The sequence below is a fragment of the Mastomys coucha genome, unplaced genomic scaffold (assembly GCF_008632895.1).
Source record: "Mastomys coucha isolate ucsf_1 unplaced genomic scaffold, UCSF_Mcou_1 pScaffold12, whole genome shotgun sequence".
Classification (NCBI taxonomy): Eukaryota; Metazoa; Chordata; class Mammalia; order Rodentia; family Muridae; genus Mastomys; species Mastomys coucha.
In genome coordinates, this window is record NW_022196894.1 from 53423313 (window position 1) to 53438261 (window position 14949).

Here is a 14949-nt window from a genome sequence, read left to right on the forward strand (position 1 = left end):
TGGTGCAGTAGTGACAATAAACTTAGGGCTTTGAGCATGCTAAGCATGTACTCTTGGTATTCAAGTGTATCCTCAACCCCAACATTCTTGGATGAAAAAACTCTTTACTCCAATATGAAGTAAAAATTAGGTTAACACAATATTTTGTCAACATAGGATGTTCTCTTTAAAAATACGTATTTATTTATGGGAATAGAAAGATGGTTCAGCAGCTAAAAACATAATTGCTGCTCTTCCAGAAGATCAGTTTAGTTTCTAGCACCCAAGTCAGGTGGCTCACAACCATCTGTCCATAACTCCATCTCCAGGGAATCCGACCTCCGCTTCTGGCCTCTGCGTGTACTCATACCCATGTGGCATACATTCATACAGAGATACACAAATTGACAAAAATAAAAAGTAAAATAAACAAGAAATTTAAAATATGCATCTAAAGAGAGAGTAAGAGCGTGCATATGAATGTGTGCACATACATTTGCAGGTACCCTAGAGCAAGAGCACACATGCAAATGCCACCAGCATCTTCTCAAAAGTCAGTTCTCTTCTTCTCCCTGTGGCAGGGATCAAACTCAGGTCTTCAGACCTTGACATAAACACTCCTACCTACGGAGTTATCTTGCTGGCCCTGTTTTTATTTTTTAATAATGCTTCTCTTTCTAGTCCATTTTAAGTGTACTACATGCATTCATCTTCAGAAGCTAGCATATAAAACTTTAAGGCACATTTACTGCTCTCTGGGCATGTAGAGTGACTTTTTGGTTTTCTTTAGTAATAAATTAGTCTTATGTAACCTATACCCACCTGTATTAAATGTTTGCATTTCTCTAGATTTTCCAGTTTAATAATCTGATTTTTATCCAGAATCAAGGTGTGAACATCAGCTTCACAGGGCAAGTTGGCACCTAATTTCTGCAGTCCCTGCCCTGACCAGTTCACCACGGATCCTTGAGAAGAGAAGACATCTTGTTAGAAAATATATATGACAACTGAGCTTAGCATTTCACACTAAGGGGGGAAAAATACATAAACACATTTAAAACTAACCCAGAGCACAACAAGTATCAAGAGTTTCAACCTATAGTGATCCAGAACTGTAATGCTACATTTTTTTCTCTGAATTTACGAATTACAGGCTGGGGGTATAGCTCAGAAGCCTCTGCCTACTAGCATGCAAGCCCTGAATGGACTCTAGCATTTAATAATAGCATTCAAAAAATAGGATTTAAGTTTCTTCTGAGGGGCTTGTGGTTTGTTTTTTGTTTTTTGTTTTTTTTTTTCCTGGGTTTTCTTTTAATTTTCTGAGATAGGATTTCTCAGTGTATCCCTGGTTGTCCTAGAACTCGACCTGTATCCAAGGCTAAATTCGAACTCCTGATCTTCTTTCCCCCAACTCCCAAATACTGGGATTATAGCTATCAACACACCAGGCCCTAAAACTTATTTTTTATATAGAGATCAAAATGTTTATAACCGTTTATAACCTAACTACAAGTATATCTTCAAGAGCCCAAAGTCGTGTGCATGGAGGGGGGGAATGCCTATCATGCATACTCAGGGAAGCCAGAGGAGAATGCTGAGTGTCCTGTTCTGTTACTCTTTATTCTCTTGGCACACTCTCTCACTGAGCCTGAAAGCCTACCACTAGACTAGAAGCCAGCAAGCCTCCGCAGGTGCTGCTGCTTTTCCCATGAATGGTGGGGATTTGAACTCCAGTCTTCATGCTATCACTTGGAGCGCTCTTACTCATAGAGCCATCTCTACAGCCCTACCTTTGTTTTTCGAGACAGGGTCTCTCACTGGACCCGGAGCTCATCAAGTAGAGTAGGCTGGTGGGCCAACAAGCCCCAAGAATCTGCCCATATCCACCTGCCAGGCACTTGAGATTACAAGCTCCTGCCAAGTTCGACCTTTTACCTGGGTTTGGAGGATGGAACTCGGGCCCTCATGCTTGTACAGCAAGCACTGTGCCAACTACTATCTGGCTGTCCTAGAACTCAGAAATCTGCCTGCCTCTGCCTTCCAAGTGCTGGGATTAAAGGTGTGCACCACCACTGCCCGGCTCAAAGTAATTTTGAAAATCACGGTCTATTTAATTAATCGATGGAATAAAAGGATTTTCTGATTTCACACGGTTGCAGGCAGCATTCAATAAAGCACCTGTAACCCAACTTCAGACTATAGCTCCCCTGCCTAATCACTACGGACAAGTTTCCTTCTCTTTTTCTCATTTATTTTTCATAGTCTGAGAGCCCCCCAAATTAAGGTGCTGGCAGATTTGGTAACTGAGATCCCTCTCCTGAAGGCTGGGTGCCTCCACTGTGTCCTCCCATGTTTTTCCTCTAAGAGTGACCTCGCTGGTCACTCTCTTAGCCACTCCCCCTCCATTTCTTCTTTGAGTTAACTTTACAAGACATAGATGACAGCCAGGTACATTTTTAAAGCACCAACACATCTTCAATTTCAAGGCCAGCTTTGTCTATATAGTGAGTTCTGGGACAGCCAGAGCTACATATTGAGACCCTGTCTTGAAAAAAACAAAACAAAACAGCTAGGCAGTGGTGGCAAACACCTTTAATCCCAGCACTCGGGAGTCAGAGGCATCTCCATGAGTTCAAGGGCAGACTAGTTTATTAAACGAGTTCCAGGACAGCTAGGGCTACACTGTGAAATCCTGTCTTGAAAAACATCAACAATAGACGGGCTGTGGCTGCACAGCCCTTTAATCCCAGCACTTGGGAGGCAGAGATAGGAGGATTTCTGAGTTCGAGGCCAACCTGGTCTGTAGAGTGAGTTCCAGGACAGCCAAGGCTACACAGAGAAACCCTATCTCGAAAAAACAAAACAAAACATCAACAACAACAAAGTAGCCAGCACTGGGGAGGCAAAAGCCAGAGGATTTCTTTGAGTTTTTTGACCAGTCACAGCTACATAATGAGACCCTTTAAAAAAAAAAAAAAAAAGAGTGAGAATATAATATAAACATTGTTCTACATAAAAACATGAGATAATGGGAGAAAAGCACCCAAAATATCATCTGGCTTTTGGGAGGGGGGGTAGCTGTGTAAAGCTCTGTAAATGCTTATTGTTGCTGTTGTGGGGTTGTCTTGGTGAGCTACGGAGGTTTAGGAAAGGAGCTATCAAAGGGGGCGGGGCCTGAGTAACTGCCAATTTCAAATTTTCGATCAGATGAGGGCTACCATGAAATATAATTTTTCGGGACTGCTCTCCTAGAGGGTTTCAATGCTTTTCGGTTTTCTTATCACGCGAGGCGTCGTGAGCCCCTTCTTTAAGATGAAAAGTAGACTGTCCTGGAAAAGCGCACCTAGCGTTCGCACACAATTCCTAAGTGTCAATGCATCTTTTAGCCGAACTCCTCCCCGTAAGAATTCAGGGTCCCCAAGTTATGAGCCTCAATTCTACCTACCCTGGTCTGTCCCAATCCAGCCAGCGGCTACCACGCCTCAGAGTGTAACCAAAACAAAAGCTCTGAGGTCGGCGCCCCACGGAGGCATCTCCCTGGCACAGGCGCACCCCCCCAACCTGCGCTCTGCCAAACAAAGACCAAACTCGACCCCAGGACCCGACCTGCAGAATGAGGCGGGAGCAACGCGTGAATGGGTCATTCTCAGATTCCATCACGGCTACTGGCCACTTCCAAAGAAGAGTTCAAGCAGACTATGATGGGGTTTCAGACAAGATGCTTCCTGAACGTTCTGGGAACCGACGAGAAGTAGAGGCACGGGAAATAAAAAGGCTGTACTAATTTCCCATAGGCACTCGGAACTCAAAGTAAACGTCCCAGAAAGGTCACCGCAGTCCGAAGCCCACTGCCCAGTCAGGCTAGGGAGAGCGCGGGACAGGGACGCCGGGCACCGCGAAGGCTCCTGGGGACTGAAGTCCCTCATCCAGCTTTCACCACAATGTTGCCGGACTGGACCAGAGAGCGGGACTACAACTCCCAGTAGGGAGTGCGCCTCCGTGTTGCCCACAGCCCCTCATCAAAAGAACTGGTCCAAAACTGCACATCTAAACCCAGGCTTCCTCTTTACACCAAGCAAGTATTTAATATGACTTACTGAAGTAAGCTTTGGAATTTAGGGGTGGGGATCACCGTACCTTCTCCCGAAGCCAGAGCCCCGTCAACTCGCGCCACCGCCATACTTGCCGCTTGCTAATGACACCAAGCAACCGTCCTCGGCCGTTCTGTGGAGCATGTAGTCAGCAGTGGAGCGCTGCAAACTACAACTCCCAGGATGCACAGCACTCAGTCCGCCCAATTGGCTCCCTGATGAGATTTGCTGGCTACAAAGTGAGAGGTAGACCTTAGGAGACCCCAGTTGACATCTAAAGTTGATTGGTGAGCAAGCTGCATTGTTAGATAAACCATTTCACTCCAGCGCCAGGTGTTTAAGAAATTCGACACTTACACCACCTGGCACATTATAAAGACTGATTTTTGAGAACTCATTGCTAGAAGTCTCTATGGCAACTATCCATTCTGACAATTCTGAATTAAGTTTTAAAAGTTTTAGCTTCTCTATAAGAATGACAGTGGGATATTTTAAGATAGTCAAAATGGATACGTTATATTTGCAATTTACCTAATCTTAGCTAATTAAATGGATTTAAAGCCTCAGAAACAGATTTTTGTTTTAAATGGTGGTCCTTACACATTGAACAGTTTGGCCAAGGATTGTATATTTGATATATACGTGCCCAGAGCTTTTTCCGGAGTATTCAAAAAAAAGTTTAAAACAGTTTCCAAAGTCAGAAATACTTACTTTGCCTGGTTGGAAGGGCACAGGCTGGTCCTTTTTTGATTTAACTATGAACTCCGTAATCAGGAACTAGAAATTACAATCTTTGGACAAAACTTGTTTGGGGAAATGAAATTAAGCTAGGGTTTACAAGGTAACTCATACATACAAAGGGGGCTCCACTTTCTTTCATCAACTGCTCAACCTACTGAAAGCTACTCTTGGCGTTTGAGAAATTTGACACTTTTACCACCTGGCACATTGTAAGGACATTGTTTAAAACAAACTGATTTTGAGAACTCATTGTTAGAAGTCTCTATGGCAGTTACCCATTTTGACAATTCTGAATTAAGTTTAAAAGGTTTTAGCTTCTCTATAGAATGACTCTTTATCAGGCTCTCTCTAAAGTCTGAGCATTCCTGTTCAGGACAATCCAGTAACTTGAGCTTCTAGCTCTTCAGGCTCATAATTCTAAGAGCATTTCCTCTTTCCTGGTTCCCTTTTCTCTTTGGCATCATTGCCCCTAAAGACCTTTTCTATTTCCCATTGATTTAGTCTGAAGATAATTTTCTATATCTGAAGAAAGAATAAGAATTTCTAATCCCAGCACTTGGGAGGCTGAGGCAGGCAGATTTCTGAGTTCGAGGCCAGCCTGGTCTACAGAGTGAGTTCCAGGACAGCCAGGGCTACACAGAGAAACCCTGTCTCGAAAAATCAAAAGAAAAAAAGAAAATTGTTTCCTCTTATCCAGGGAATGAAATCTTTGACCTGACATTCTAGGTGGACAGGTCAAGCATCTGGCTAACTCCTCAAGAAGGCAAGACCACCCTTCAGGAACTTAAGTCATGCTTAAGGTTTTAGTGAGATAACATACCTTTTCTTCCCAGAATTCCCAGACCATAGTACTCTTGCTTAAGGAACACAGCCATGCAGCTTCACAAAACTGGCATGCTTCTCTGTCTGCTCTCTTTCTTTCTCTTTTCTTTTTTCTTTTTTCTATTATTTATTTTATGTATATCAGTATACTGTAGCTGTCTTCAGACACACCAGAAGGGGGCATCAGATCCCATTACAGATGATTGTGAGCCACCATGTGACTTTTGGGAACTGAACTCAGGACCTCTGGAAGAGCAGTCAGTGCTCATAACCACCGAGCCATCATCTCTCCAGCCTTTCTTTGTCTTTTCTAAACATCTTTTTCTAATACTCCGAGCTTCACTCTTTTGCTAGAGCTCCTCTCCCCTCTATGTGGGTGCTCATCTGCCATGATGCTGACTTTCCTGCCAACCTGAGGGCATGCATGACTTCCTCTCTTCCTCTTCTCCATCTCCCTTTTATGGGCAGGCGCTGAGGCTACAGCTTGTCTGCTTTAGAGTTTTCCTTTTTCTTTTTTTGTTTCTTGGAACTCACTGTGTAGAACTCACTGGCTAGCCTCAAACTCAGACTTCCACCTGCCTCTGCCTGCCACCTGTCTGGATTAAAGACATGCACCACCAAGCCCAACATTTTTCTTAGAGAGGTGTGTGAAGGTTGCAAGGTAAGTCCACCACAGAACACACACGGGCCCTCTTAAAGCCAAACAGAAAGTCTGTATGGCCAACCAGCAGCTGCAGGGAGACCTTGCCCAGAGCTGCAGTTCTGGGCCTCACTGTTCTTTGTCTTTTATGCACACAGAACACATCCTGGTTGACACATTTCAGTTATCAATAATGGTTAGTGCAACCCCAGCCCCACCCACACCAAGTAGTGGTGTGGTGCCTGTGGTAGGCAGGAGAGCTGGCCCCAAGGTCATGAAAGCAGAAGAGCTGACCCTGGTCCTCACCAGCTGCAGCTCTTGGGAAAGTGGGCCTTGCACTCTGCCTGGACAACACAGTAGAGCTGGCCCTAATGATGAAAACAATGATTGGCCAACCCCAAGGGGGGTGAGATATAGCACTCAGGAGAGTGGGCCTCTCACCCCCAAATAGGCAGCATATTAGAGCTGGCTCTGGTGGCATGAGTGCAGGTGAACTTGACGTTGCCCACCCAGCTTCAGAACAGGTTGGAGTCATGCTACAGTGTTGTCTAATTGTCCTTTTCTCTCTAATCTTCGCTTCCCCAACTCCTGGAGAGCCCATTGACTGAGTGAGCTGTTTTGCTAAGGTCTGGAGGCCTGTTTCATATACATTAATTTGTGCTTCTTTTGCTTTGGGTCATCTGCTGTTTCTTTTCTTTGAATGTCTTTGTATTTTTACTTTATGTATATGAGTGTTGCTTTACGTGTATGAGAGATGGCTTAGCGGTTAAGAGCACTGGCTGTTAGTCCAGGGGCCCTCAGTTCAAATCCCAGCACCCACAAGGCAGCTATCCACCATCTATAACTATAGTCCTATAGAATGCCATGCATGCCCTTTTCTGTGTGCCAATATACACGCAGACAAAACACCAATATAGATAAACGAATAAATCTAAACAAAAGTATTGTTTCCATGCATGTATGTCTGTGTACCCTGTAAATGCAGTGCCCACAGAAGCCAGAAGAGGGAGTCCCTGGACCTGGGATTACAGATAGTTGTGAGCCATAATGTGGGTGTTGGGAATCAAACCCAGTTCCTCTGGAAAACTAGCCAGAGCTCCTGTCGAGCTATCTCTCCAGCCCCTCAAGAATTTTTTTTTTTTTTTTTTTGCCTTCATGTATATAAGCACCCTACATATGTGCCTGGTGCCAATGGAGGCTAGAAGAGGGTGTCAGGTCTCCTCAAACTGGAGGTACAGGCAGATATGACCTGTCATGTGGGTACTGAGAACCCAGTCCTCAATAAGAGCTAGTGATACTAACCACTAGGCCATCTCTCCATCCCTGGAGATTGTCTTAATTAACTCTAGCAGCACTGTCCTTGAGCTTCCTCTCGAGTCTGCTCTTCAATTCTTTTATTACTGAGACTAAGCACCCCGGGAGGAGACACTACATTCCCCCTGGAACATGGGGCAGCCTTGAGAGTGCTTCCCAACTGTTCCAGTAACAGAAGCAAGTCACCATTTTAGGGCTGGACACCAGCAAACGCACACACCAAAGTAACAGTTACATTCCTGGCCTTAACTGGAGGCATAATTTTGAGGTTCAGGAGTCACCCCACAAGCCATACAAACATACCCAACTCAGTCAGACAGGGGTGGTTTACTGAAGGCATACCTCAAGACGGGCTGATCAGGGCAACAGTTGAAAGCTGTAAGCCAAACCTTTCTCAAGGCCAGCTTATAAAGGCTAACACAACAAAAACCACAATGAGCTCCTAAGTCCATGCAGGAAGCGCTATCCAGTGGTCAGCCCATACTCAAGTCATTTTAGACATAACAGTTCATTTTGACCTTTGATTTGATGGGTCCAAAGTGAAGCTTATGGTCGTGGAATTTCTTTAAGATTAACAAACCTCCTAAGGGGCTGGTGAGATGACTCAGCGGTTAAGAGCACTGACTGCTCTTCTGAAGGTCCCAGGTTCAAATCCCAGCAACCACATGGTGGCTCACAACCATCCGTAACAAGATCTGACTCCTCTTCTGAAGTGTCTGAAGACAGCTACAGTGTACTTACATATAACAAATAAATAAATCTTTAAAAAAATAACCTCCTAAGATACAGAACATAACAGAGTATGTGGTCACCATGACCCTGCTCTAAGTCAAGTTATATTTCTGCATCAGTGACTGACAGGCATGTTATAGCAACAATATGAAATAGCTGGCAGACATGGAACAAAATGGCTACAGCTACGTTAGGCAGGCAGGCCTCAACAATAGTATTCTTGGTTCCTGTTCTGGACTGAGACTAGAGATGCCAGAAGGAAGTTCTGGTTGCTGAAAGTTCGTGTTCTCTCTTCCTCTAAACTAGCATCCCTTACCAGAGGTCAGACTTGAGGATGTCACCAAACCCCAGTCCACAGCTTATGTCTGCTGAAGAAGTTGAACCTCTGGATTTTCACTGTGGGAATGGATGAATCCATTCATCTCCCCAACTCATCTCATCTCCTAACTGGTTTTAGTATTGGGGTCAGGAGGGGATGTTATAATTGTTGAAGGAAACATCGAGGATGTCAGGGCTTTGTTGAGACCCTTTGAAGGAAAGCAACATCATCTGGGTCAAAAGAATGGAATACCTCTTGTCCTGAGTAGAGACGTGACATTCTGATTGCTCCGAAGAGTAGTAAATGACATGTTATTTATTATTGTTTCCCTTATGAGTTAATCCATACTGTGTGTGTTGTACCTGCCTTTAATCCTGCACTCTGGAGGCAGGCAGATCTCTTTGGTTGTCACCTTCTACCACATGGCTGGTTGTCTGCCATGAGCCTGCCCAGTTTTCTCTCGCCCTCTTTTCTAGCTCCTTTCTCCCGGTGGCTCCTCATGTTTACAGCTTGCCTGATCTGTTGTTTTTCTTTCAAATGCCAATAAAATTGTCCTGGAACTTTCAAGTCTGTTTCTAAATTGTTTTAGTAAATAGACTAAGGCCCCAAAAGAAGAGACCACCCCCCAAGTAATATTATCAAAGAACCTGTTTAAATCAGCTTTCCTTTATAATCTACTAGCCTGACTTACTTGTGAAGATCTATTTTAGCTTATTTGAGCGTGTGTGCAAGTCACCAATGTGGATTCTAGGAACCAAACTCCAGTCTTCTCCAAGTACAGCCATCCTTCCAGCCCCCTGGTTTATTTTTGTCATTTTTAGGATCCTCCTAGGGTTCTCCACTTTATTTATTTATTTATTTATTTACTTATTTATTTATTGGTTTTCCGAGACAGGGTTTCTCTGTATAGCCCTGGCTGTCCTGTCACTTTGTAGACCAGGCTGGCCTCGAACTCAGAAATCCACCTGCCTTTGACTCCCAAGTGCTGGGATTAAAGGCCTGCGCCATCATTGCCCGGCGGGTACTCCACTTTAATTCTGACAGCTCTGACATTTCTTTCGTACCTGGAATGGGCTGTGAGGATTGTGGAGATATTAGTTCATGGAGGAGGAAGGGGGCTCTAGATGTCTCCTATTTAACAAAGTCATTATTTAGAAAGTAGAGCCTCAAATATCAGTGGGTGAAGATACTCCAGGAGCACAGGCTCTTTCAAGTTTACAATAGTAGCTGGAAGAGAGTTTTGTTTCATTCATCCGCCCTAAGCACAAAGGCTAGCTGTTCCCATATGATCAAGTGACCCAGCAGTCAGTCCTTCACATACATGGAACAGACACGTTTTTTGTTTATTTGTTTGTTTCAGGCACCAATTTTATATCTACAATCAAACCACCAACCTTTTAACCAAAATTGCCTCCCTCCCTAAAAATTAAGCCCCGTAATTTCTGAATGAATTGGAGAATTCCACTAATTAAACCTTCACGCCTCCCGGAAAGGTAGTATACCCTGGCAGACCCAGGACCTACTTTTATTTCTATCGCCAGTGTATAGTCGATCCCTGCTTTGTCTCAAACTCACCTATCTGCCCACTGTAACTAAGATGATCCAAGCAAGACAATGAAATGCCCTTTATCACGTCAATCTTCCCCTTCAAAACCTTCCTACTTGAAATTCAACTTTCCAAGGCCAAACATAGGCTGGCCTCAACTCGACTTCCCAGCATTCATTTCTGCTCGTTTGCATTTGGTGCTTCTCACTGAGGGACTGACACAAAGAAACCTGTGTCTATTAAAGTTAAACAGATCATATAACAAGGACAGACTGAAAGGTAGAAGAAGCCCGGAAGGAGACTTGTCGTGCATGGGAACTTAACGGCAAGGTTCCAGGAGAGGATTATATACAAAGTTCAGATAACACACAGTGAAGAAACTAAGTCAGCCCAGGACTGCGATAACATTTGTGTGCTTGTTTTTTTGAGAGGCTCACTTACTCTGCCACTTAGGTTGACCTCAAACTCACTCAGTCCTACCACAGACTTCTGGAGTGCCAGGAGTACAAACCTTGCCACTGTGCCTGAATATATTTATGTAGACTCTGATCTACCATATGATGAAAGTGTTTCGGTAATTAGGATTGAATTTATCACATTTGAAGGAAAAATATATGGCTCTGATGTTTTCAAGTAGTAAAAGTAAGTTATTGATGTGCACATGTAGAAGTAAAAAAGGATGTGGGATTTGGTTCCCTCCTACTATGTGGGTTTGGGGGATGGAACTCAGGTTCGGCAACAAGTCTCAGTGTTTAATAACTAATTGGAGGGCTAGAAAGATGGGTCAATAGAGAAGAGCACTTGAGACTGTTTCAGCGGGCTGGAGTTAAGTCCCCAGTACCCACATCAGGTGGCTCATAACTGCTTATAATGGACCCGCCTCAAGGATCCAACATCTTCTTGCCACCACAGACATCTTAATGCATGTGCACACATACATGTCCACAAACAAACTATAAAATGATACCTTTTTTTAAAAAAAAAAAATCACAAGAGGGGCTGCAGAGACCATTGCTCTGCCATTGACTCTTGTATTGACTGTTCTTCCACAGACCCGGGTTCAATCTCCAGCACCCACATAGCAGCATAAAATTGTCTGTAACTCACACCCTCACACAGACACACATGCAGGCAAAACATCAATGCACATGAAATAAAACTAAGTACATAGTTCTTTTAAAAATCAAAACAATTTTATTTCATTTTATATAAAATGACATGAAATTAAGATTTCAGGGGAGTGGAGAAATGGCTTTGCATATAAGAACCGAGGCTGATCTTCCAGAGGACCTGTATTTAATTCTCAGTACTCCTATAGAGGTTCACAGCCATCTATATAACTCCTGTCCCAGGAGATCCAACACCCTTTCCTGGCCTCTGTGGGCACCAGCACACAAGTGGTACCTTAACACATATGAGGCCAAAACATTCATACACATAAAATAAATAAACTATTTTAATAGATTTATACATTTATTTTATGTATATGAGTATTCTGTTTGTATGCACAGCAGAAGAGGGCATCGGATATCATTACAGATGACTGTGAGCCACCACACGGTTGCTGGGGATTGAACTCAGGACCTCTGGAAAAACAGCTAGTGCTCTTAACTGCTGAGCTATCTCTTCAGCCCCCCCCCCTTTTTTTTTATAAATAATAACTTAGGAGACTGAGGATGACTGCCACACATCAAGCCCTGGGTTTGATTTCCCAGCACTTCATAAAACCAGGCCTGGAATCATATGTCTGTAACCACAACACTTATAATCACAACACTTGGAAGGTAGAGATAAAAGGACTTGAAAGACTGAATTTAGAAATTTGGAAAAAGCATGTTAATGGAGATGCATTAATGTATACTGTATAACCTTTACTTAAAGAAGGCATAGGAAGTCTCTGTAACGAGCCAGGAATGTGGACTGGTCAGTTCCAGGAACTTGTTGGTCACAGAGGCTCCCTCCAGCTAGGGCTCAGAATAAGGAACAGGGTAGTGGTCAGCCATTAAGAAGATAGCATTGCCCAGAATAAGGAACAGGATAGCGGTCAGCCATAAAGAAGATAGCATTGACCAAACCACATTCCTCTTGACAATGTTTTACTTACGACCCTGACTCAACCAGGGGTTGGGTCCCTTTGGAATTTTCCACTGTTTTTTTGTTATGTTTCCTTGGTAACCTTCTCACCCCCCCCCCCTAGTTTGTGGTTTTTCCCTTTAAATACCCCTTACTTCTTGTGTTCGGGGTCGAACCCCTCTGGCCTGCCTGGCTATGTGTTCGACCCCAGATCTGGCTTATCCCCAATAAACCTCGTGCATTTGCAGCAAGATCGGTCTCTTGTGAGTTATTGGGTGGTCGTGTTATCCCGAGACTTGAGTGAGGGTCTCCCTAGCTCTGGGGGTCTTTCAGACTGTATAGGTTTAAATGAGAATATCCCCCACCCCCACCACATAGCTTCATATGCTTGAATGCTTTGCCCCTAGTTGTTTACAAAGAATTAACAAGTGTGTTCTTTTTGGAGGAAGTGGGTTACAGGAGGTGGACTTTGAGGTTTCAAAAGCCCAAGTCAGGCCCAATCACTGTGCCTACACATCAGGACTAAAGCTCTCAGCGACTGCTCCAGCACCATGCCTGTCTGCTTCCCACCATGATGATCATGGATAAACCCTGTAAACTGTAAGCCAGCCGCCCACAGCAGTGCTCTCTTTTATAAGAAAGATCTTGGTCCTAGTGTCTTTTCTCAGCAATAGAACAGTAACTAAGACAAAGATCAAAAGTTCAAGGTCCCTGGGGTAGTGGTGGCACACGCCTTTAATCCCAGCACTTGGGAGGCAGAGGCAGGCGGATTTCTGAGTTTGAGGCCAGCCTGGTCTACAGAGTGAGTTCTAGGGCAGCCAAGGCTATACAGAGAAATCCTGTCTCGAAAAACAAAACAAACAAACAAACAAAAAAAATGTTTGTTTGCTTGCTTGTTTGAAACAGGGTTTCTTTGTATATCCTTGTCTCTCCTAGAACTTGCTCTATAGACCAGGCTAGCCTAAAACTAAGAGATCTACTTGCCTGTCTCCCATGTGCTGGGTTAAAGGTGTGGGCCACCAAAACCAGTGTAAAATGAATATAAAAGAAAGACAAAAAAGAAGGAAAGAAGAAAGAGGAGAGAGAGAGAAAGAGAGAGAGACAGAGAGAGACAGAGACAGAGAGAGACAGAGAGAGAGACTACTGAGCAAGCCATGGACAGAAGGCTTAGTAAGCAACAACCCTCCAAGGTATCTGCCTCCAGGTTCTTGCCTTGAGTTCCTGTCCTGACTTCCTTCAATGATGGACTGTGATGTGGAAGTGTAAGCCAAATAATAGCTCTGTAGGCTTACGGTTTTTTTAAACCTGCTTTTTTTTTTTTTTTTTTTTTTTTTTTTTTTTTTTTTTTTTTTTTTGGTTTTTCGAGAGACAGGGTTTCTCTGTATAGCCCTGGCTGTCTGTAGACCAGGCTGGCCTCGAACTCAGAAATCTGCCTGCCTCTGCCTCCCAAGTGCTGGGATAAAAGGTGTGTGCCACCACCACCTGGCTTTAAACCTATTTTTAATAAGGGTACTTAAATGCTTTAACCTCCCTTCTAGCCCACCACCCACCAGACGTAGTGGAAAGGAAAGGTTAATAGGACAAAGGAGGATGTGGACTTGTTTAGAAATAGATCTTTGGAGCAAATCCAATCTGTGTAGTCAGGATATCAATCAGCAGTTCTGTTCGCACAAATGAGTAACAGCAGTTTGATCCAGAGGAAACTGCAAGGCTCTACCAATAAAGTCTGCAGAATCTGCTGGAACACCATCAGAAATTCTTTGGTGGGGTTTTTCTCTATGAAGTCACCACAAACAATGACCAGCAAAGAGTGGCAAGCTGAACCAATCCCATACAGCGTTGTCCACTGCCTGTTGGGTTATACTTACACACTTTCCAAACATCATGTGTTCTCTCAAACATCCATTCTAGCAAAATATCACATGCCCTCTTTCCAGGCTGCTTCCAGAAAAACATCACGTGTCTATTCTAAGCAAAACAACCTCCCAGATGTCTGCTTCAGCAAACACATCTTCTCAGAAGAGTTTCCAGAAAAACCATCACAGAACACAACTGAATTTCCCAAGAAATCAGAAATTTCCTCTTCATATCACTCCTTATGTTTAAAAATTTGTCTTTTTCTCTAACATTATCAATTTACACACAATAGAAACAGTTATAAGAACCACAAAACTAGGGCTGGAGAGATGGGTCAGCGGTTGAGAGCACTGACTGCTCTTCCAGAGGTCCTGAGTTCGGTTCCCAGCAACCACATGGTGGCTTACAGCCATCTGTAATGGGATCTGATGCCTTCTTCTGGTGTGTCTGAAAAGAGATAGTGTTTTCATATAGAAAATAAACAAAATAAATCTTAAAAAAAAAAAGAACCACAAAACTAGAACTTTACATCATACCTTAAACAAAGTTTATGTATAAGCTAATCAAACAATAGTCTAACAAAACAAAACAACTTTAAATTTTAATAATTTAAAATTTACACTATACAATAATTAAGCAAAACCACCTTAAATTTCTGTCAATATACAATAATTAAGAAAAACAGTTGGCCGGGCGGTAGTGGCACATGCCTTTAATCCCAGCACTTGGAAGGCAGAGGCAGGTGGATTTCTGAGTTCAAGACTAGCCTGGTCTACAGAGTGAGTTCCAGGACAGCCAGGGCTACTCAGAGAAATCCTGTCTCGAAAAATCAAAA

The 14949-nt window shown here is 43.5% G+C and overlaps 1 protein-coding gene across 2 annotated transcripts in view; it reads right to left on the bottom strand.

The window, feature by feature from the left end:
* Positions 1 to 4393, bottom strand: part of Cep97 (centrosomal protein 97) — a 30605-nt gene extending 26212 nt beyond the window's left edge. The window contains exons 1-2 of one of the 2 annotated variants that reach the window (XM_031364070.1): positions 4117 to 4393; positions 802 to 944 (exon numbers count right to left, since the gene is read on the bottom strand). In XM_031364070.1, coding sequence (XP_031219930.1) covers positions 802 to 944; positions 4117 to 4159 — 186 coding nt within the window. In that variant the 5' untranslated portion in view covers positions 4160 to 4393. Of the gene's footprint in view, positions 1 to 801; positions 945 to 3585; positions 4089 to 4116 lie in introns of those variants that run through there. The other variant, XM_031364071.1, reaches the window with a different exon arrangement.
* Between the last annotated feature and the right edge of the window lie 10556 nt (positions 4394 to 14949).